This window comes from Sinohyriopsis cumingii, chromosome 9 (assembly GCF_028554795.1).
Source record: "Sinohyriopsis cumingii isolate HCF-2022 chromosome 9, ASM2855479v2, whole genome shotgun sequence".
NCBI lineage: Eukaryota > Metazoa > Mollusca > Bivalvia > Unionida > Unionidae > Sinohyriopsis > Sinohyriopsis cumingii.
Window position 1 is genome coordinate 109,863,021 of NC_142969.1, and position 26,080 is coordinate 109,889,100.

Genomic DNA, 26,080 nt, shown 5'->3' on the forward strand with positions numbered 1-26,080 from the left:
TTCTCGTTTATATCCATTGTATACTTTACCAGTCTACAATCATAATTACTGCACATGGAGCAATACAATTAATTCACGCAATTACATTTTAATACGGACTACTGAGCGACGGGGACACTCATACGATTCTGACCTGAATTCACTTAATGTAAACCATGGCATCATGGAAGCTCAGTAACACTTCACTCCGTGACGTTTGCCCCTAGTAATTGGCTAATTATTTCGGTCTGAGGACTATATTCTCAGCACCGACTTCCCATAATCAAACACGTAATAAACAATGTCTAAGAATTCCTTAAAATGGAGAGCTATCGCATACTCCAAAATTTGTTACAATAGTATCCTTACCTGGGAATTTTATGAACTATTTTAAATATTTTCAATGTAATCATGAATGGGCAATGACGTTTCGCGTTCTGCCTTGCTTATAAAATGTATTATCTTTGGTCAACAAAAGTTGAATAAAAGAGAATAAAAAAGACGTTTAGTTAAACGATCTTGGAATGAAATAAATACTGGGACAATTGCGTACGTTGTATCAAACCTACACATAAATCTCAGAGATTAATTTAGATTTTGCCTAACTGCCAGTATGTCCGCACTCGAAATAGGGAAATAGGTGAATAAAGCAAAAGTCAACCATTGTCTGATAACCGACGCCCATCTGACACTGCCATATACTGCAAGGTTTTGCATAACAAAAAGCAATTTGACATGTAGATTTAATGTCATACACATTATACAGTTATTATTGGAAGCATATTCCATTTAGTCATTTTCTGTTTAAAAATGAAAAGCGAAACCAAGGGACAATTACTTTGCAATTTAATTAGTATCAATGCACATCGATGATCTCAGATGAAAAGCTGATCTCACAGAATATTTTGCAAGAGCTCGCGTAAAGAAACTCTGAAAATATAAGCGGAAAGCATAACACCATCTAGCTGAAGTAGTCGCTAGTAGTCAGGTGGCTAAGTGAAATTACACTTATGCGCCGTACAAAAGCACCATTTTTTTCCACACAAGAATCGCAATTGGTCAGATATTCAGAAACTTACAAGTTCCAAACAGTTAGATGAGCATGGAATATTGTGGCGCCGTTTTGGTGTCAGTGCTATCAGAATGCCTCAAAACACAGATAAACGTAATGTAAAATACCAAACAAGTATTTTAAGGGTTAGAATTGAGTGTTTCAATTTTTCTCTTATTTAGTCTGTGAATACGCTGTAGAAAAAAATAAGGTAGCGTAATAATGATGTCATAACATGATTTTAATGAGGGTTTTACCTCCAAAAGAGCTGAGTGATAATACGAGAAACGTTCGTCAGCAAGGTTTATAGTAATACAGTTATTTCTACCAAGATAATCTGAAGATAACAATGTGGGAATGGCATTTGCTTGAGTCAAACCATGACAACCGAATATGTCTGACAGTTACAACGGCAAAGTTCAGTGCGCGTCAGTCCGGCTTTGTGGGTAATTTCATCTTCGACAACATTCAGACTTGCAACCGCATTCTATCAGCTTACAGCAAGCTTCAGACAATCTAGCAAGAGTCAACCAGATGAACTGCCAATGATCATCTTCCTTTGTCCACCCACATCCTTTTGTCATGTCTGGTGCGTGTTGTATTATTGCCCATGTTCTTTTTTAAGCCACATTAATGCAGAAATATACGACTCTTGCTACCTTTAAATTTGACTATACTCATGCTCGAGTCAATGTTCTCGTCACAAATAGAAACTACAACTGGCTGTTATCACAGTAGCCGTTAATTGTATGATAATGAGAAAAACTTATTTTTTCATTTGTATTATCTAGTATGTTTGGTTGGCATAGTGTTGTAGTGTTTTATCATGGAGGCATGGCTAAAGCATTAAAATCAGTGCTTAAACGAACTTTTTTGTATCTATTTGATCCTATCGTATTATGTGGTGATGGTAGTCCAATAAATCCCAATGTTAAATATTTTAACACAATTTACACTTCGTCCTTTTAGCTTGCACTGTTTGATTTCATTGTACTATTGCTTAATTAGTTGCTTTGGGGGTCTGTGCTAATGAGTTAAAGGCAATGTATTAGGAATACCAAGTTAATACATAACTGGGAATAAATTAATTTTACTATAAATCCTTGAATAAAATGGACTTTAGGAAGCAAATTATGGTCACCTTTTGCACCTGTAAGTTTAATTCTACTGCTAACCTACACCGCCGCCATGAAAAAGATACAAAGCACACTACAGTGATAAAACTGTTTACGCAGACAAAATCCAATGAGATGATCGAAGTGCGCACATACATTAGCACATGAAATTTTATCTATGCTTTTCCGACCAGAATTTAACCCAAAATATAAGTTATAAGTATAGACAAAGACAAAGTGAACAAAGGCAGTATTCATTTAGAATTTTTAGAGTTATTTAGTCTTTTATTGGTCCTTAAAATATATAGCCATATTATATTTGTTTCTTTGGGTAGAATGGTTCTTGTGTAATCGTGTTAACAAATTTAGGACAGACGGAAAGGCGGACCAAAGACATTAATTATTACATAGCTGCATAACAAACAGAAAGGAGGGTATTTCTTTGGGTCATCATTCAGAACAAAGCAACCTTTTTGACAGACATATTCCTTCCAAGTTAAATATCTTTCCTGAATGACCTCGACGTGAAAATCTGTCTGATTGTTCTCTCAGGATACCTGCCTTCACCGTCTGTGTGATAAGCTGAACTGATGGAACTAATACGAGACTATGGCTTGTTTTAGATATCTGACGCTCACCTTTACTGTCACTTTTTCGATATTCTTAAATTCACTCAAAATTGTATGGACCTTTCATGCATGTATCTTGCTCTCCATGATTGTCATGTCAATGTATCTCAATGTGCGTTGGACACCATGCAGTACCCCCGCCCCAACACACACACACAGACACACACACACACACACACACACACACACACACACTGTCATTTATGATCAGTATATGTAGCTTTAGTCATTAAAAAATGTATCGTATTTCCATAGCAATCATACAATCTTTGCTAGAAATTTGGGAAATTTGGGAAATCTCAAATTTCATATTAAAATCTCTCATTCAAGATTATGAACGGAGTTTTTATCCAGTAGAATGTTTACCGCGCTTCAATAGCAATTTAGCGACCGTCTTCAAAATATCTGGAAACCTCGTCTGTTGCTTCTTTCAGCGTCAATCTATTTTGTGTCCAGTTGGCTCTTTAACAGTCACTGTACATCATACGGGTCTAAATATTTTTATATATTTTTAATCAAAACTCAAATAGTGAGAAATGAAAAGTTTTATTTGAATTTCTTGGAAGTGCTTCGATACTGTTTCGTCTGCATAACATTCGAAAGATACATATGACGTATTGAATTACCTTCAATTTTTATTGCTTTAATAAACTCAAAGAAACTAAACAAATGTGTTATTTAAATCCCCAATACATATGTATACTTTCCTGATGAATTCTAACATAGATTTTGTATACAGCGATCTAGCATATGATACAGTTACCAATGACCAATACAGTGTGAACTCTGTGTTTCAATGTTGAATTCTATTTTCGTAATTCCTTACAACGCCATGAAAACAAAAACGCCTGTCCCGAACAATATAGTATAAATTTAACGATATTTAATTATAACTGCTTCTTTGGGGTGTCATGTGTGGCCAGTTTTGTATTAGTATTGCGTTAGAAAATTATTGCAACCAACCATAGTAAAGAAAACATTCACGTTTATTAATTAGACCACATCTTTTTTGTAAATTTTACTGTATAATTTAATTCATTAGAACTCAGAAGAATTTATTTATGCAAGCACATCACGATTGTGTGTTTATACATTTATAAAAAGCGTGATCATTGTACATCAAAAGCATACATTTACAAATTGATACTACAAATGAGACAATACATGCATGCATGCATACATACATACATACATACATACATACATACATACATACATACATACATACATACATACATACATACATACATATGAATTATAATCGTGAGATAACAAACGATGGTTCATATTTTAAGATGTAACGCATACACCAACACAATTACAGTCTATGAGAACATTCTTATTTTCTTAGATATACGTAGCCCACATACAAATTATTTCCTAATATGAAACATGAACATTTCACACATTTAAACATATTCCGACGAGTCTGGAAACAGCATACTGAATTTAATTTACTTGTAAAATAAAGACAGTAAAATCAATCTTCAGTTTCAGCATGCGATTTGAATACAAATAAGTTGTTGTTGTGGGGCTTAACGCCATTTTTCAGCACACGATAGGCTATGCATGGCGGCCAGTATTAATGGTGGAGGAAGAACCCGGGAAAACCCCGAAAAGAACCGCTGAACCACAAGAAGCTACTGGCAAGCTTTCTCACATACCAAGATTGGCCGAATCCAAGACTCGAACCAACGCAGACAGAGGTGAGATGGCAGTGGTCAAAATACCTATTTGCTGTACCCTGGCTGTATATACCCTGGATTTTTAAAGTAGGCAAAAATTTGTTTTAGCCATATCGCTACGATGTATATGCAGTGAGGCAGTTTGGAGTGATGCCTAGCACTGAGGCCGCAGACATGTAGCATGATGTCCCACCAAGTCATATTATCTTGACACCAGGCCGACCAGTCCTAACACTATAGTCTAACCTCATAATGCAGAGTGCGTAGCGAGACAGCTGGTAGTACCATTATGATAAATCATTGGTACGACTCATCCGGGGTTCGAATCCGAGACCCCCCACATCCGAAGCGGACGTTCTAACCATGTAGGCCGCGGTCTATCTAGAAATAAGACAGTTTTATTATACACGTGCAATAACATCCTTTCTATCCTTCTACAAAAAAAATTTCAACTTCCAAAAGATACCACAATAAAGACAAACATATAATCGATTGATAACTCAGTTCATCAAAGACAAATATCGTCTGTTTTGTGGTCTGATTTATGTGCGAAAGGTTGGTTCTTCAAATATCAGCAGGTATGATTGTCAAACAAATTTTGATTGACCTAAAACCACGAATGTTTATTATATATGGGAGCATTGTATCACCATACTTTAGACATTTAAAGTTAAATTACCATAAAGAGTATGGTTTGGAACATTACATGGCCTTGCTCTAGGTAATATTCGCATGAGAAAAATATGTATTGTGTAATTTCTTCAATTAAACATTCATACAGAGGTAATCCAATTAAATACTTTTTAAATGATTGTGGATTAATTGAGATGCAATTTGTATTAAGTCGAGGAGGAACAATTTGATATTTCCTTATATCAAATTAAAACAGTGACTGGGAACACGTTTGTCACGATTGTTAAATGGCCATTTTATTAATGGAGTCGCTTTAACGAGTCGTGATAGATAATGTGTTCTTTGTCGGATGACTGAAGTATGCAAAAGTTGCAGTAACGACTCTTATTCCAGCTTGCATTGATGGGAAGCTATTTACGTCATAAGCTATTTACGTCATAAGCTATTTACGTCATAAGCTATGTCACTAACAACTGGTGCAATCGGATATATTATAATCAAGGAGGCTTTGAACCAGTTGCTATTTTGCATAGAAATGTATGTTGGTGTTTTGTAGTCTGGATCCATGACTTTCCAGTCTTATTTTTCTCGACATAAAACTTCAATAGTTACTAAATTTTTTGTATTGGTTACGATTCTGGCTGCCTTATTTTTAACATTTTTGAGCTCACCTTTCTTAAGTAATGTATAGTCTTAAATTGACAAAGTTTGACAATGTTAAAATATGCTACTGCTAAAACAATTTATTGTTGTGTATTGGCATGATTTTGTGTGTCTTTTTGTATCCATAAAAGCCCTAAAATCCGTAAAAGTTTAAATTATCTCATAAAATTTTAAAAAAACCCACAAAAGATTTATAGCTGTTACTGTGTCATTCAAATGTCTTATACTAAAGTAAAACAAATACAGGGAAAATGTATATGCGTATATATTTTGTTTTCTTTTTTATTTGTACCTCACCAAGTAAAACTGGAAACATAGATCAATGAAATAAATGCAATTTACGAACCAAATGGAATTCTGAAATTTTCCCTTGGACAAGGAGGCGGTAATTCTGCGAAGTCCTCGCAAGAGTAGTGTACTACAGGTGTGTAAACCTGTGTCCCCTTAGTGAATGCCATTTACCACATTTGTGTCATCCCCCCAATGTATGTGGAAAACACATCATATGAGTCAAATAAAAATGTAGTTTTTCAAAACATCTATACCAAGAGGACATGTTTTCGTCTAAAATGTAATAAAATCCTCTATAAAGCTGGACCTCCTAATGTATGTGGATTAAAAAGGTCATCCTAATGTAGGTAATGCGTGTGTGTGTGTGTGTGTGTTTGTTTGTTTGTGTGTGTGTGATGTAGATCTTTAATGTAGCTGTAACAGTTTAAGTGATATCGCTACAATGTCTGCAATGTGTCAGTTTATGATGATGTCTAGCACTGCACATCATGCCACAGACATTTAGCATCATGTCCCACCCAGTCACATTATCCTGACACCAGACAGATCATTCGTAACAATAATCTCTTAATGCTGGGCGCCAAGCATTTTTATGTCTTTGGTATGACTCGTCGGGGATTCGAACAGAGGCGGATCATTCGTAACAATAATCTTTTAATGCTGGGCGCCAAGCATTTTTATGTCTTTGGTATGACTCGTCCGGGATTCGAACAGAGGCGGATCATTCGTAACAATAATCTCTTAATGCTGGGCGCCAAGCATTTTTATGTCTTTGGTATGACTCGTCCGGGATTCGAACAGAGGCGGAAACTGTAATCAGTTAGGCCACCGGAGCTGTCTTCTTGTTTATGTGAAGATTTTTAAATTCCCTCAATGCATTCTGCGGAATTATATAAGCTATCAATGTATTGTGTGTCCGTCTGTCCGGCTGAATTAATTGTGCAAACTATAAATATTTAGCATTTAACAAATTTTGTCTGAAAGTGAATAGTTCCCAATCTTATCCTGAGATCGTTGTAAAATGCATGTTATGCAGTGCTTTTGTGTTCGCAGAATATGGGGGATGAATTAAAGGTGCACACATGGTATAAATAAATGTGGATAGATGGCATTTAATTTAATTGCAGTCATTTGCTTACGTCATTTGCTTACGTCATTCAGATCCAGATCGTATGCTATGGTACAATTACTCCGAATGCACTTTCCTTATCTGACTTAGCATCTTGTTTCTTCCTACTTTATGACTGTTGCTTTAAATATTTACATCATTTGTATGTTCATATTGTTTTAACTATGCTGCTGGAATGATCTGTAATTTGAATTCCGACCACATGTACACATAAATATATAATGATCAAACTCAGCAATGATGTAATAATACGCTTTAGATCTCCACAAATCAAAACATTCCAGTTAACGTTGGCGTCAGTTATGTCTACGTTCCATCTTGCTTGCTGGTGTTTCTTTACTGCACAAATTTTATCAATTCTGTCAAAGATAGTCGTCATGTTTAAAATACGACAATTGTGTTGCGTGTTTCAGTAGTAAGATATATGAGAAACCTAGAAAACATCTCTGAAAATCCAGTAGCTGAGTAAGCAGCCTCACAGTCAATGGTATTTTTGTTTTGTTTTAGGCAATAGTAACCTAGACGACCACATGTTCCTTTTTTGTTAATCAGAACTAAGTGTTCTAGTAGTCTTTTATGCAGTAAAACAGTTTCAGTGAGTAGATGGCTGATGACAACATACATAGTCCTCATTATTATTGTTATTATTATTATTATTTGAATTATTCAGATAGTCATTCAATTATTTTATCACATTAAATCTAACTCGAAGTCTTGTCCTCTCAGTAGCCATCTACACTAATTTTAAGCTCACCTTCCTGTACTATCCCCAGCTCATATTCATGAAGTAAGGGAGCGATGTTGTGTCGTTCCCAGCTCGTATGTACGAAGTAGGGGATCCGTGTTTTACCTTTCCCAGCTCATATTCACAAAATACCGGGTCCATATTGTACTATCCCCATCTCACATTCATGAAGTAAGGGGGAGATATTATACTATTCCCAGCTCATATTCACGAAATACGGGATCCATATTGTACTATTCCCAGCTCATATTCATGAAGGGAGAGATATTGTACTATTCCCAGCTCATATTTACGAAGTATGGGATCCATATTGTAATATTCCCAGCTCATATTCACGACGTACTATATTGTACTATTCCTGGCATCGGCACAGAAAATAATATATATATATATATATATATATATATATATATATATATATATATATATATATATATATATATATATATATAGAGGGCCGGCGCTACCATATAGGCAAACTAGGCAACCGCCTAGGGCGCTGATTTCAGGGGGCGCATATTTAAAAAAAAATATTGTTTATAAATTTTGAAATTGATTGTTTTCCGGGGGGGTGGGGGGTGCGCCAGAATCTAACTTTGCTTAGGCCGCCAGATAGTCTGGCCGGGTCTGGCGCCGGCCCTGTATATATATATATATATATATATATATATATATATATATATATATATATATATATATATATATATATATATATATATATATATATATATATTCCATAACTGAATATTAGTCCGGATGATACATAGTTTACATTTTTTCGGGTTGATATCGCTGGTATTGTTTTTGTGACTTCACATTTTCCAAAAACAAGCCCCAAAACAAAACAAAACTAACTCATACCTATATCGTCGCACATCATCACCCAAGTCGGTCCCCCTCCTCCCTCGACTAGTGATTTCATATTTGGACGGTCCTTTAACTTAGGGTTTTTCCACACTGTATAAATGTTTTAACGTGACATCTGGTTAGGGTATGAATCTTGACATGCACTACAACTCGTTACAAAAGTAGGTCACTGTGACAAGAAATGACTTTTGGTTAAATTTTGGTATCAATTTAAGTTTATTGCACAGGTTGTGTTCTTGCTAGAAACAACAAATCAGCTGATTATATAGATCTCTGCTAGTACCCTTCTTACAATAAAAGACAGTTTCTGTAACCTACCTCTGACATTTAACTGGTTTATGATAGGTTTTGCTCATTATCATATAGGTTGTTCGAACCCTGCAACTATACCGTTGTACATATCATCATGAAATTTGGCGACAGGGGCGGTTCATATTATACACCTTCGACACAGATTTTGAAATTGGAAAATTCTAGACTGTACTGACTGACGTATCACAAACAAGGATTCAGCGATTTTCTATGCATTGGAGGAATACACTCGTTGAGACAACACTAATATTACTTCACGTGTTGTGCGCTGCATAGTGGAAGGTGTGCATACATTGAGTGTGCTGGTAATTTTTAGTGGAACAAAATGAAAATTTGTCCGATGAATATTGAAAATAACATAGATACCAAGAATTTGAATTAAGACAATCAAATTCTTTTGATATTTTTAGCTTTATTCTTTTGAATTTTGTTTTCTCTGCTGAAGTGATTCTGCGGAATAAATCGAGTGAAACCAGAAATAGAAAACCGGAAACGAAATTTTTAGCCTGACAATCATATGATATGGTCTGCAGAAAAGACACATGAGAATATGTATTTATTGGTTTTAATACATTCGGACTCCAAACAAATAATAAATGAAACAATAAACCTTTTGACATCCTCGTCATCCATTGTTTTAAAGCTATGAATAGAGTTTGAAAATTATATTCATCAATTGATGAATCAAATTTGTTTTAGTTAACAAAACTGCAGTATAATATAACGAAATGATACTGACACCATTCACATCTCATGGAAAATTACGCTTTGACTTTATTCCGTATTGTGATCTATATTGTGGTGCTATTAATTGACTGAATATCGAACAAATATTGTATGACTTTCTCAATCAAGACAAAATAACAAGCATGTGATAACAAATAGTTTCAAAGAAACACTGAGACTTCTTAGACGATAACAACTCAGCATGTTCAATTTAAGGATAATGTATTAAATGTAAATTGGTAAAGGTTTCTATTGCGAACCAAAATTATATTTGGATCTGTCTGGGTTCTCAATTGACCTTGGTTATCAATTAAACCTTTGATTGTTCTTTTATTTGTACACATATTGAAACATTTAACTATTGCTTCGGCTAGAAGTGACTCTTATAGTACACCATCTTTATAAGAGGGTTTACTGATAATGACAAAATAAGAATAAAAATGTATAGAGATATATTCTGAACAAACGATCCAGTTCCATCTGATTAACACTTTCATCACAAGCACCATAAAAATTCAGTGAATTAGACGTTTCTTTACTTGTAATTGGGCCGTGACTTAAAAGTTTAATTTTGAATTTTAATTCGTTCTCTATTGACAGAGTGAAGACACAATTTAAATGGAGTAGGTATTGTAGACTTTGTAGCGACTGTCGTATATATCCTAGGAACTAACATGATTTGGTCGTCAAAGAGATTTGTATTGTTATCTTACACTGACTACTACCACTATCTAGAAGCGCACACCACTCGTAAGTGTGCATAGTCGCTGTTCCAACACGTCGTGCCACATTTCAAGTCGAACAAACTTTCTTGATACGGACAGAGAAATTCGCCAGACACCTTGCAATCCGCATTACACTTGTAGCCAACCGAAGGATTACACCTGATGCAAGGTAGGTCCTATTTACGAATCTATCAACCCAGTTTAAAACGTGTCATATTTTTCTACCCAGTTTTTAACGTAAAATACATGCTTAATGTCTTCTTAATTTTGTGCAATTGATTTCAAGCGCATTTTCATCCTGTTGAACAATTTCGCAAAAGTCAATAATTTTGTAGAATTATTCATGTTGTGTAGCTGCTGGTAATAAGGCAAAAGGTTTCCACTGGTCAACGCATTTGCGTATCAAATATCCGTGTGGGAAACGCAAAAATAAAATTACTGCGAAAATAAGTAGAGTTAAAGTAGACCATTTTGTTTCTTCTTCCTTCTTTCACTTACACGACTTCTTCTTTTAAATTGTTGCGACCAAGTGTCGCGGTAGATGGTTCACGCTAGCTATTACTAGTGACGGAAGATTTTAATCCGTCGATCTAACAGATTAAAAACAAAGAAAGAAAACAATGACAACAAAAATAAAAAGACTCATTACCCTCAAAACAAGATTAGCTTATTAGGTGATAACATCGCTGTGTTCGAAGATTTGTTAAAGTTATTGAGGCTTATTGAGGGATATAATGTCACTAATTGAGTTTGAATGATATCTGCGACAGTAGAATACCGCTAATGTCACCAAATTCACAAACATAAGGCTGTCATCCCAACCCTAACACACCTTAGACAACTTTGTTAAAAGTAGCAGAACACGTATATTCTCCTTGCAATATGTCACAGATATATGAGTCATCACGGTGGGGCCAAAATCTGTACCAGTATACAGTAAATAGGACAACCATAAATTTATTCAGAACACGATCGGGCCTTTTCACCAGTGAGAGAAAACAACATCTGAAATATTACTGTAGCCGCCATTGACGTGAGTGTCCTTGTTGATAACAAATAGCTTCATGTGCACATAACACTCAGTTACAGCGGTCAACCAGTCAGAAAAGGCAATGCAGCTGCATCATTCTGATGCGTTATCTTACCACTTGGCGTGCATAATTCACAATTATGATAAATTAAAGGTAGTGTTTAGTCAACAGGTGTGTGTGTGTGTGTGTGTGTGTGTGATTTCGATTTTTAAGTCACAAGACAAAATTGATATTTAATTTTTGAAGGTTTAAAAGTTGTCTTTAATGATTTACAAGAGAAAATTACACGATGTTTAGTGTTTTCTGGGACGGAAATTCTTTAACTTTGAAAGAATACATAAACATATCTTCAGAATTGGAATTAAAATGGAATTCGGATATTTTTAATCTATATCTTAGCTATGCATATTTGTATTAGTTAAACATTGGTAATATTAATGACAAGTTCAAAACAAAGAATCTATTTAGCGGCGCTTCTTCTCTGAGGATGAAAGTCAAACAAGAAAAAGGAAGGCTGATCAAATTCTTTCATCAGAAACTGATTTCACCAAAAGTTTTATAAAGCTTTGGCCTTTACTGAAATAATTAAACTGGTTGAATTCGTCAAAAATCAAACTTCATTTTAAACAATCAGATTGCAGCAGGGTTAGAAACGTACAGGTTCGTGTGAACAAGTTTTAATATAATGATAAAATTTCTCTCCGGTCTTACAGGAAGGATCGAACCCTCCAGAATGTAAGAGCCAACCATGTTCTTGAAAAGAAATTTCTACTGTATTTTATCAGAGGATATGATATTCTTTGTAAATGATAATGTATAGGGTCAATGTTTATTGTTTTGGAATTAATTTGTTACTACCTTCCATTTGTTAATACCAACTTTTCATTTAAACATGAGAACGATATTCAAGAAAAAAAATTCAAAATAACTTATGGCTTAATAATAGAAAATATTACATGGATTTATAACGTTTGGAATATTTTCATATGCAACATTTAAACCAGCAATTTGTATTGCCTCTGATTCATTTGTTTATTTATTTTTTTTTTTTTTGATTTTTATTTATCGAAATTTATATTTGGATTATTCCTGACTTTTATTTTTCATAATGAGATCTAGAGAATATATTTGCATGCTCCGATTTAATACAGGATATATTTCTTCAAGTATGTGAAAATACTGAAGGTTTTCAGCCACGCAATGAAATATATCCATTATTCAATCGGTACAAGAAATTGTTCTTTTTATTTTCTATTCAAAGGTATTTGCAAGCAATTTATATAAGAGACTGGTGCAGCAGATTTAATCCAGCGCGATAATGTTCTGTTGTGTTTTGTGTACAGTCCCTCAGCGATAATGTTCTGTTGTGTTTTGTGTACAGTCCCTCAGAAAAACAAAATAGTAACAAATTCCACCGTCCTAATTCGTGGTAAAACACCACATAATACAAGTGAATTTAATAAAAGAAAACAAACATATCGGCACACTACTGAAGTGTCTGCATTTGGGCAACCATGTTTACCACTAGACTTCTTGGTCATAATTCTATCAACCTCCAATGAGAAGCAGTGACAAAATATGTATCGCATTTAACTCCAGTGAATGAATACAATTATTTACTTCAGAAAATCTAGTAATTCACAACCTTGCATAAATAATGAAATGTATTAATGGAATAAAACAGACATCGCCACAGCAACGATATCGCTTTTGGAAATACTTTATTTTCCCATTTAAAATATATATCTGCTTTGGCGTATGTCATTCAAACATATATTACCATGTTTAAGCACATTTAATTTTCTTCTTTTTATGTTCCTTTTCTCTTCAACCGCCACACTCTCTAATGGTGAACACACACACACACACACACACACACACACACACTGCAATTAATTACGATGTGCCATCCAATAATGCCTATAATGGAATTCCAAAGAAGTAAAATTATGCTTCAAGTATTAACATTTGTAAAAACTAGTTTTTTTCTTCTTCTTCAAATGAATTTTACAAGTCGTTATTGGCAGAACTTCAAAGATCCGTTTCTGTTCATAGTTAAGCGTCACCGAGACAATATCGTATACGTGTTAAAGTCAACGGTAAACGGTACAAGTATGTATGGAGATGCGCTTTGTTAAATACAGTACAATTGTTCAAGTAGCGATTTTTAGTACAGTCGTAATCATGAACTTGTCTGATATGGTGAGAACCGGAGGATAGATTCGTGTTGATTGCAAATCGACGTCAAGTGGCAATCGCAAGTAGTGTGCAACGTCTAGTATAGAACAAGACTGCAAGCTTGCGTCTGAAAGCAGAAATAGCTCAATAAAGAAACAAAACCCCTCTGGGTAAACTCACTGTCATTAACAACACTTGTTTAAATGGGTCACGCACCGAAGTCTGAAGGTCTGTGCTCTATCTAGATTCCAACTCCATTAAAGTTCATTGAATCTATCCGCGCAAGAAATGTGTTAACGTAATCCAAACATCGTTATTTTCGTGTGAAAACAGTCATTATTTTGACAAATTACAGCTTTTAGCATTATATGCAAAACTAAATTTGTAAAAGTCTGTTGCCCATAATCTTCATTTTATCAATGTAGCAGTGCGGCTATTAATGGCATTAGCACATAATGTGATTTAAAAAAAAAGCCAATGTAAAAATCGGCGGTTTGTTCCTTAAAATATATAATAAAAGTTTACGTATCATTTAGTAGAAATAAAAAACGATTTAACTCGCGACGTGGAAACATTTCTTTTTTGCAGCATAATGTTTCGATAATTCATCTTTCTACCTGCTAAATGAACGTCGTTCTCCTCTATATATCACGCAGTCTAAAGCTACTGCCTGGGAGGGACAAGATAACATTAACAAGATAAGAACTTTTACCCGGACACCGCATTATTCTGATATTTGTTTTGTTTTCAGCAAAACATGGTCCGTTTTATCAAGCCTAGGCAATCCGAATAAAGTCCATTGCCTAAGGATACGTCATGTCTGCCGATTCAACAGGGTCTGGACTTGATTCAAACACATACCTTTCTGGTCACCAGTCTGGTACTCTAACCCCTGAGCATCGTACAAAACAAATCAACAAATTACTTCTCTTTGCATATATACATACATACATACATATATATATATATATATATATATATATATATATATATATATATATATATATATATATATATATATATATATATATAGAGAGAGAGAGAGAGAGAGAGAGAGAGACAGACAGACAGACAGACAGACAGACAGACAGAATTATAAATATACACCAGACAGAACGGAAAGTACTATCCCTGGATTCCTATAGAAGAATACTTGATAGTAGTAGGCAGGGTTAATATTTTAATACAAATAATACTATCATGAAGGTAAGATAATTCTACGGAGATTTAAACCCATGTCATCGGATAAACGGCACCCATCGCCTTGCCTGCACATACGAGCCCATATTCTAGTATTATTTGTACTAAAATATTATTTCTGCCTACTATTATCGATCATTCTTCGATATGAATCCAGGGATAGCACTTTCCGTTCTGTCTGATGTATATTTATAATTCTCTATAATTAATTGTATATACCTTGATTTCTTTGATAGTAATCCGGAATGACTGTGTAGATACATGATACATAATTACTAGGCTGTCATGTGAGTGTCTGCTGCACACGAGTGCACATACCACCAACTGAGTACCATCTATATAAGTAACACAGACATAATATGATGGATCAGTATTGCAGTGATAAATAACTATAACCAAACTAAATCGTATTGTACCTTGATAGCATCGTCTGTATTATTATTATCTATTAAGATTGATTTTCGTGTCCCTGCTCCTTTCAACACCAAATATACCATACTATATATCATAGTATCATAAAGTTGAACATAAACAAGTACAAATTTTGCCCTCTAAATCTTGGGGGAAAATGTACTTTTCTGTGGTGCCAGATTAATTTTCATATCAATCTTATCACTTCTTGCTCTTTGCAATATATACCGACCGGTATGGAGCAGGCCAGGTGATAAAGTCATTGGTCTAGAGCAGGCCAAGCCTTTACGTTTTGACTGTCGAGAATGGTAATCGAGGACAGCTACGTTACATTTTTAGCACGAATGTACATTTCACCTTGGACGTAACATCACATTCATATTTACTTTTCTTTCCTTTTTTGAACTTTTTCTTTTACTTTGTCAAAATTTTCCAGGTTACTTATACGAAGTAAATAATGGCTGACAACGAAAATGGTCGAAATTCCTCCTCAAGAAAATACCACGAGCAAAATGAACAAAAAGCGAAGAAGAGTTTCAATTATTGTTCCCATTTTTTTGTGCTAGTTGTGTTTGCCGTTGGTCTAGTAGGCGGGATTTTAATTGGAATTTACGTTTACCATGGCAACAAGAACGATAATTCGTGTCTAAACCAGTTTAGTCAAGGCGTTGGTGCTGATACTGGTGGATCGATAACAACCTCTGCCCAAATAAAAATAACGACCGATGGTGCAACACTTAGTACGGCCCACATAACTAATACAGGACAATGTCCCAACAGAAATCCAAAGGATAACACGCCTTACGAGTCAAGTCTATTTGCGCCTTTGACAGTGAAAGAAATGACGGAAGTATCAGAAATTCTATGGCTCGGTAAGTTCATCACCACGGTTAACCATTCACCAAGGTCCTTAGAGGAAAGCTTCATTCTGTACATGTATCTGCTTCCACCAAGAAAGGAAGACGCCATTAAGTATCTTTACAATAACGGATCAAAACCTGAACGCTACGCCAAAGTACACATTCAGAGGGGTGCAGAACACGTACCTGATATCATGGAGTACAAGGTGGGACCTTTAGGGCATCCTGGAGCTAAAGTGACCCAACTGACGAACCCTGGCGATATTCACTTCAACAGCAGGCCCTATGATGGCGTGGAGGTGAAGGCACTTGATGATCTTCTCCACAATGACATGAAGGTCTTGGAAACCCTGATGAGAGAGAGCTTTGATAATGCCACTTTCCCCAATGATCTGTACATCTTCTACTACAATGGCCCGCCTGGTCTGACGACTGAGGGGAGGGAAACACGGTAAGGGGCAAGATTATATTTTGTACAAATATGATTTATAATTACTGACCAAAATGTAGTATTTTTATTATTTTCAGGATATCACCCCCCAAGACATACCTAAGCCAACACCATCAGTCTTTCTCTTAAGTAACCTTCTCTGTATCCTACAATGACAATTTGATAGCTGGATGCTGTGCCATAACTAACATGTACCATCTTGTACTGAGGCGTCCTATCTTTATTGTACCATCTTGTATTGAGGCGTCCTATCTTTCTTGTACCATCTTGTATTGAGGCGTCCTATCTTTATTGCACCATCTTGTATTGAGGTGTCCTATCTTTAATGTACAATCAGATGTCCAAGAAGGTCCCTTTTGTGAGGTTTTTCGCAATTTTTGTTTAAAATTGTAGATAATTTGTTTGTATCGCTTGAAACTTTAAACAGCTGTTGTAATTTAGGATTCATTGTGGCTCAGACCTTTCAAATATAGTATCTACTGGAACTGAGAGTTGTTCTTGAACACATGTGAAATGTAAAACTTCCGACAATCATCAACGTAGATAGGCTACTCTTCCCCATTTCCAAATTTTCAAAAAGCAGTACACAGAATCTACGATATCCATGTCGGAACAGACGTAGAAAAACTAACTGTGAACGGTTTGCCTTCAAAAGTGAAGAATTAGTACGGCTGCTAGACAGAACCAACAACTTAAACTAAAATTCCAAGTCAGTTTGTCTATTTGGGAATTTTGTAAACATAAGTATGACAATAATTATGTCGCTTGACCCGCTGTGATGGTTGTGGAAAGCGGTGCATGGTAAGTTTTGTTTAGGGCAGCCGAATCTACACTCAGTGTCAGTCGATAGAAAAAGTAGATAACGGATCCCGATTTTAGTCCGACGACTTAAGCAAATGAAAATGACTTTAACAGATCAAATTTAATATCGGTATCTCAACGTTAATCCACCAAAGAACCAGCTTATTTCAAAACGTAAATTCAATGCAATTATATCATCATAGACTGCAAATAAATCTACGTGAGACGTCGTATGAAAACTTGACCAGAAGATATTACACATCAGAATGTGTCCACGCGGTTTCTTCTGTGTGTCTGTTTAAAGTGAATGACATGTTGGAACTCCTCTGATGTGGAAGAAATTAGTTCCATAACTTCAGTTTAGGATTTTAATAAGAAATCGATGAAGAGCAAAACGTTTGTGCAGTTTTGGTTAAAAACATGTTGGTGACTATGTCTAAACATCTTCTGAATAGTAACGGAACACTAGAAAAAGATGGCTGATTGTAACGGAGAACTTGTGAAAGTACTTACTAGTTATGCTACGTTTTTGCAATGTACAATTCATGCTTTTTAATCCCATTTTATGTTGTACGTATAGATTTATTATATTAAATTATGTATAAAGCAATTTAACATGATCACACCTATTGATTTTATGTCGTTGCACTCTAAACGTCACAAGTAAATCTTACACAAATGAAAATAAATGGTGTACTTTATTTTAAAATGTTCAACATGAAATGACGAAACTATTTCCATATGAAGACAAGGACTTCACGTGTTCAAAAATAGCATATCACAACACTGGCAGCAGTAATCGATCACAGGACTACGTGCCTACGCAATTGATTATACACAGTTAAAAGTAAAACGAAGAAAAAAGTAAAGAAAATTAAATATAAAAGGAAATTTAAAAAACTTTGAACTGATAAATTTATATGCTTTCCGGCCGTATTCAAAGGAAGAATCGCCATTATTATTTCGAAACGATGATCGATCAGTGATCGAATACTTTGTCCTCTTTATGTCTTACTAAAACTTGGAGTATTTTGCTGCGTCAATAATGTAAAACTGAGTTTCAGAGACGATCAATAATATAAATCGTAATCGAGTATTTGGTCGTTTTATTGAAAGTGATTGATGCTCTAGCAAGTCGATAATCGGAACAAATGTGTGAAGTAGACCTTCCCACTTGACCTTGAACCACGCTATATCACGTGGTACCAACAGCATTTATCTGGAGATGATGCGTGCTTGTTTGGACTTATCATCGTGTCAAAGTGATTCATATAGCAACGATAATAAGTTCGAACAGAAGAGTTTGCTATCAGAACAAGTAAGGCTAAATATATCGAAAACATGTCTGTACTTGCACAACGCTAGAGCCCAACAAGTCTGATCGAAACCCAAGCCTGTCCACCACAACAGCCGCCACCTGGTAATTAATCGTAGAAACGAGTACCGTTGATTTCCTGAAACACACCTTTTCGAAAATTCTTACGAGTTGTAAATTTCAGCAGTTAACACTGCTTGCCATATAAAAGGCGATATGTATGCCAGCCTTCTTTGAAAATCTCGAACAAACTTCAATAGGCAAACCTAGAATTTGAAGTAGACCAATCCCTCATACGTACAAAATAATACGATTACAATTTAACATATAAGGTAAAATATAAATAAGTATACCTTATTTGTCAAAACATGCTTTAAATAGTAAAGATTCTTATGATCACGTGTTTTGAGAGAGAAAAAGCTAGACCGACCTTGGCATTGACTACAAGATGGAAATGGAACATACAGACGATGAAAGAAACTGTAGGATGTTATATAGAAGAAGAATGAACTACATATAAACGCCAAAATAAAGGTGTTGATGCATATATTTTGCCGAGATCGCAGGATATAAAACTTACAGAACATAAAGCATTAGGAACTAATCAAGATCAATTGCCGGTAAATAAGCTCTCATAGAGTTACCCTGTTTTACCTAAACATCAACATTTATTACAATTTCGCATATCTTGTATCACTTTCTCAATTGTATGGACTGGCTCTCGTGTTTGTGCCTTGAAAATGTGGGCTCGCCCAAATCGAATTTGAGCTTGTCCTTGGAGTCGGGAAAATGGATTTGTGTATTATTGCCATATATTATATATAATCTGACAGATATTTCTTCTTTTATAATCTTTAAGTCTCATCGAGAAGCGGAATAGTAAGTAGTATTTCCTTTATCCATCCGTCCGTGAATGTAAATGTCTTTTCTCTTGTTCGTTCGTAATGTTGCCCTGAACGTTAGAAATGTTGCCCTGAACGTTAGATATTGGAATTGAACTGTATCAAATAAGTAATCGTTACTGACCGGATGGCACGTGCCATACCAAGTTCACTTGTTCAAAGATCAACACAAGAGAATAAAAATTAAAAATGCGAATTGATTCTGTATTCAGGTTCACGTTTTGAGCTATCTGCTATATTTGATGAAACGTTAAGCAGCTAAATAGGTTATGTTCAGCTGGTAGTAATATATCAAGTCTATTATTTAAACGCCAAGTTTATTGCAACTGAAAATATTTAATTACATAACAGTTACATAAGAATCAAGTTTATTGCAACTGAAAATATTTAATTACATAACAGTTATATAAGAACTGTGGACTGACGCAATGTCGGACCTTCCTTCAATTCTTTGTTCAGTATGACTCATAAACTCTAAAATTTTAATGTAGATAACTCATATATGGGCTCTGTAGTTGCGAAGTGAGTGCACTTCGGAATAAAGGTGTCTCGCGCCGAAAAACGTGATTGCTTATTCTCTTTGGCATGGTCAAAGTCTTACAAAAGAACTGCTTCCAATATATTTTACTTTCACCAGTGTTTTCGCATCAGCAATTTATTCACTAATGCGCTAGAAGAAGACTGTCTAATGAACTCTTGCTCAATCATTACTCTTATTAAAATAAAAATTTTCAAAGAATAAAGGTTTTCTACAACATATCTCAATATTTATATGACATCTTAACATCGTAAGTAATCTTTATGCTCTTTTTGGAGACAGGTGCCGCCCACCCACCCCCATTTGCCGAAATAAATATATTTTTGTATTAGTGTAACACATATATTCTGCCGTGTTTTGTGCTTAAGCAAGACTAATTTGGAATACAATATTATTGAGATATGTAGTTGAATGTTGGGGAACCCAGGCTAGTTCTTCTATTTAATGGGGTTGTTCATCCGACCAGAGACCTTTGTTGAAGGCTAATTCCCTTCTCCTGTTAATTTTGTGATCTTTGCCTGAGATTACCTATAGTTTGTGTTTGCTGTGTGTGTATTTGCTATATTGTGTAACATAGATGCATACATTTTGTAATCTCCTTTGCAGATTTGTCATCGGCTTCCCAGCGCTTGAAGAGCTAGATGTCATCAACCTTCTTCCTTTGACTGGCACCGTTCATAATCCAGGAAAAAACGTGTCAGACTGGTATTCTCACTCCTATTATTATCTTAACCAGGGCCCGTACCGTACCGTACAGAATCTTGTGGATGCATACAAAAATAACACTATCCGGAATGTCAGGCTTCCTGCAGGTTATCGCAGAAGTTTACAAAGAAACCTGTTTCCTGAAAGAGATTATTCTTTGCCTCTTAGGGAATATGCTGACCAACCGGGCGCCAGGGCCTACATGCCAAAGGGACCTCGATTCAGCATTAGCGGTACCAAAGTCAAATGGATGGACTGGAGCTTCCATATCAGTGGGGGCCAGCTTAAGGGTCCGGCCCTTTTTGACATCAGGTTTAAAGGCAACCGAATCGCTTATGAGCTTGCAGTGAATGATATTGCTCTAGAATATGCAATGGACGCATCCGGCCAAAACGGCATTATCTACATGGATGCAACGTATGGCATCATGGGAGGTGTATCAAGCACTAAAATACTTCCTGACGTCGACTGTCCACGTTACGCTGCTGTGCTCAATACATCATACTGGGATTCATATTCCCAAAAAGCGTTTGACATGGAGGCTATATGTGTCTTCGAGGCAGATGGACAGGAAGTTTTATGGCGCCATGTTAGCCCACGCTTTAATGGTGGAATACGGAATAGACATCTCGTTGTACGCGTACCCATTGTCGTTGGCAACTATGACTACATTCTGGAATTTCAGTTTTACCTTGACGGCAAAATATACACCATGGCAAAAGCATCAGGATACATCCAGGCAAGTTTTTGGGATGAGCATAACCCCCATGCCAGTGGAGACAAAACAAGAGATGCGTTTGGTTACCGGGTGTTTGAGTATCAGACAGGACCCATTCACGATCATATGTTTGGATTTAAGGTGGACATGGATGTCATTGACTCCAATAATTCCTTTGAAGTGGTTCACTGGAAGGCTGGTGACATATTGGACGCCTTAAGGACCCAGTCAAATATCATGCAGGTCCCTCCATATTTTATCTACAATCAGACCAGGTACGTGGAATACGAAACAAAGAAAGAAGAGGCGGGCTTTCGACTCGACTATGATCACCAAAAAATGTTCGTTATAATCAACGAAAACAAGAAGAACAAATGGGGTGTGAAAAGGGGCTACCAAATAGCCCCTCTTGCCACAGGTAAGAACTCTTGTTCTCAGAATTAAAATGTTTCTGAAAGCACTTTCATGCATACTTCTTTGCAACATTTCAGACACTAAAAAGGGCTGTATAATTTTGTTCGAAGAGAGAAACGCAAGGACAAAGTATAAAAATTAAAATGTTCACTTACATATTTGTATCCAAAGGAAAAACGATAGGTCAAAAAATTGCCAAATCTTTAGTATTTTAATAACGTGACTCAAGGTAATTATGTTACCAGGATAAGGTGTCTCAGACGCTATTTGCAGTATTGTCATGCATGTCTTCCTGTAGTTTCATTCATATATTGTATTTATATAAAACAGACCAGTCATCTCTGAATTAAACAGTGATGAAATTATTAAGGTGTATATTTCAGTAGATATATGGTAGCGTACGTGTATGAAATTATAAAACATATATACTCTGAAAGTTCATTTACATCACTAATTGATGTATTATGAAAGTTTGGTTATTTTTTGTTAAAAGTTAATTAGGAGTCACACGTGTTTATGATTATACCTTTCATAGCTGATTTATTTTCTACATTGTTTTTCAGGTTGTAGTCTTTAAAACAGAAACAAAACAAAATGAAAAAGCAAAACACACCAGCTGATTATGTTGAACTCATATTTTCCGATGAATATGTTATCGTTTAATTAATATATTTAGTTCAAATAGCAATTTTCAGACAACGATTATTTGCTTGTTTGACATTTTGGTAGCGATACACTTCCTTGCAAAGTTGGGCTGTATCATTGCCTACAGTCTTAATATGTTTAACGAGATTTTCTTTTAAATTGGATGTTTTGATTCAAACGTGTTTTTACTTTTGGCACGACAAATTGAGTTTTATGGGGCGACATAATGGAATAAACAAACAAGCCTATGATTTTTTTTCTGCTTCAGAGTCAAAATTCTACATGATATCGGAACATTTATTTGCCTTTTTGAAAGGGAAAAGATCCTCTGCAGTTCTTATTCTCATAAACATACCATTCTAATTTTAGCTGAGAGAAAATCAGGTCTTTAATATGTCTATTCACGAAGCAGACACTGGACTGACATACATACATACTTACAGACAGACATACATAAAGAGGTATCGTTTCTTTCCTCAGCCCCTTCACAAAGTTCTTTATATCACAAACGATACAGTTGTAAGAGACGGAAAAAAATGATCCTCTCTATCATCTCTCTTAGGAATACCTTTCATATCAAAGGTTACATTTTACTAAGAAGCGCATTAGAATATGAGACACCATTAAGTTTTGGAAGGATCGCATACAATATAGAAAAGCGTATGAACATAAACACCATAAATAACTGTCTCCAATTTAAATGTTAACTTTTTTTCAGGAGCCCAATCTCTTCCAGACACTCATCCTGCCATGAAAGCCCTGTCCTTCACCAAATACCACGTGACTGTCACTAAGCGGAAAGAGGATGAACCTTATCTGAGCTCGATCTACGACATAAACCGGATGGACAAACCCAAAGGTTACCTTGACCTTATGCTGAATAATGAGTCCATTGTAAACGAGGATATCGTTAACTGGGTTACTGTGGGATTCCTTCACGTCCCTTCTTCCGAGGATATTCCAATGACGGCACGCGTGGAGAGCGGCTTCCTCCTGAAGCCATTTAACTTTTTCGACAAGACTGCTACATTTGACATGCCGCAGTACTATGAGGGGCAAGACGGCACGAATGTGGAGCACGAGCCTGTTGGTGACGCATGCGTAGAGCCGAATACGAAATAGTGAAGATACTTTTCTGAACAAATTCATGAAGCTATACACATGATGAAGTCCAGTCCATTTGAAACTTATCAAATTAAGTATCTGATATAAATAAATACAAGGCACAAAACAGCGACAAGCAGAAGAAGAAATTTTTTTATAAAAAAAATGTGGAATTTGTCCCTTATTCTTTGAGCAATGTAGCATAGTTTTGAACCCGTCAGATTTTGTTTCTTTTTAGGCGCTGTACTCGTTGGGGCTGCTATAATTTTGAGGGTCACTTTGGGGGAAAATGCGTTTAAAGAAGCATGTGTCTCCGACAAGTTCTAATAAAGAAATTACAATAAATCGTTCCAAACAATTACAATCAGTCATGTTGTGTTGTGTTGTGTCTCCAGTCTGTCCATCCATTGTCGAATTCAAAAATGTTGTGTTGTGTTGTGTCTCCAGTCTGTCCATCCATTGTCGACTCATCTTCCTACGAAGATGTGCTCAAGATAAGCCAAGTTGAACGAAGCCTATGTGAATTTGCATAGGGTCATGACAAGTCTGATACCGAGACCTGAAGAGATAGACAATATCATAATGTTGAAAGTCACCGAAGACCTGAAAGAAGAGCTCTTCAAGGAGGAATTCAAGAAGGAGAAAGAAGAATGGACGGAGAAGTACAGACTTCATAAACAGCAGAGAGAGCAGCAACCGCAGCAGCAGCATGAACCTGGCAGAGGCTTTGTTAACAGTTTTATCGACACCAAAGAGTTCTTCTTCTCTTTCCGAAGAAGCAGACCTTATCCTGTGAGAAAGCCTGTCGTCAGAGGAGGCCGTCATCTTATAACCTAAGCGATCGCCATAGCTTCAACTTCCCAAAAAAAAATTTCAGGGCTACCCCATACTCTCGAAAAGAAATCACATTCCATTGCCTATGATACGTTAGTCAATTAGAAGAAAAAATACAGAAGTGAGTCTATCAGCACATGATTTCTTTATCTTGGTTAGAAAGTGTGACTCTAAGTTGTTCGTTTCCGTCGCTTATCAAAATTTTAAAAATAGTAATGTTCTGTAAAAAGTGAATGAGTGTTTCTTTTAGGTCTGTGCGTTTTGTTTTCTTTTGTTGGTGATAATATGGATAATGTAAGTTCGGGTACAACGAAATTTAAAGAATTAGGTCCAGAACTCGGTGTGGAGGGAAGAAATATACGCAACAGCAGCGGGAGCAAGAAATGCAGACCTAGCCAGTTAGCACTCCACCCACCTCGAGAACACAAATAACAGCTAGTCAACAGCCGACTATACCTAACAAACAACCCGTCCCGGAAAGAGTGGTGGCAAAACAAAGGTCCAATTATGTTACACAAACGGTATGGCAAACTCAAATGTAATTATCGGAGGCACTACGTTCTTTTCTCACTCCGATACTACAGGCAATCTCAGCTGAAAGAACAACCACAACAACAATAACAGCGACAGACACCATAGCAGCGGATTTGAAACTATCTACCTCAACTGAAGAATTAGTATCAGAACCAGAAGAGGAAATTGAGGCGGTTGAGGAGGAGGGGGACGCTGACCCTCGTTGAGAAGTACACCGAAATGGGGCTAGATCAAGCATTGTATGACGTCAACATAGCAGGGCAGTTTATTAAGCCATACAATACGTTGCCTACAGATCTCTAGACACCTTTAAACCAAGACCTTCTCAATGGGGATTAGGGGTCAGAGTTCTTCCCCAATTCGACAGACAAGCCTACACTGGATACCCCCTCAGTCAACTGGTAGAAACCGCTGCTTACATTACCGCCCATCATGGCTACGCATTTCCTGATATCAAGAATCATGAGACTAGGAGTGCGGGAAAGAACGTGAAAGCAAAAGAGAGACGTGTTACCTTCTAACAGAAAAAACAGACTTTTTTTAGGGCTCCAAAAGATTGCTTTTTATTAAATAGGGAACCATATTTGGCTTGGTATCCCTCCTTGACTAAACTATTCTCGAAACAAACTTGACCCATTGGAACACCACAACAAACTTAACTTTTTAAACCTAACAGTGACCAAACTGGTATATGTCGCTTAGACATAATAATTTAAAATAAGATCAGTATGGCTATTTTTATGTACACTAAGTACTAATATTAGACAGATATGTTAGGAAGTAGGAAATTTAACAGACTCGTTAGATTTGAACTAATTGCACAGGTGGTTAACACATTATTGGTACCTTTTATTGTCCATTAGCAAAAACGGGACTTGATTTGAAATAA

The 26,080-nt window shown here is 36.0% G+C and overlaps 1 protein-coding gene across 2 annotated transcripts; it reads left to right on the forward strand.

The window, feature by feature from the left end:
• The first annotated feature begins 10,459 nt into the window (after positions 1 to 10,459).
• Positions 10,460 to 24,170, forward strand: LOC149792460 (diamine oxidase [copper-containing]-like). 2 transcript variants are annotated; one of them, XM_089971043.1, is made up of 4 exons: positions 10,460 to 10,719; positions 15,807 to 16,681; positions 20,844 to 22,078; positions 23,438 to 24,170. In XM_089971043.1, exons 2-4 carry the CDS (start codon positions 15,828 to 15,830, stop codon positions 23,839 to 23,841), a joined length of 2,493 nt encoding a protein of 830 aa, XP_089827169.1. In that variant the 5' UTR covers positions 10,460 to 10,719; positions 15,807 to 15,827; the 3' UTR covers positions 23,842 to 24,170. The 2 variants fall into 2 exon arrangements, with proteins under 2 accessions (XP_089827169.1, XP_089827170.1); XM_089971044.1 differs by lacking the exon at positions 10,460 to 10,719 and adding an exon at positions 14,513 to 14,639.
• The last annotated feature ends 1,910 nt before the right edge of the window (positions 24,171 to 26,080 follow it).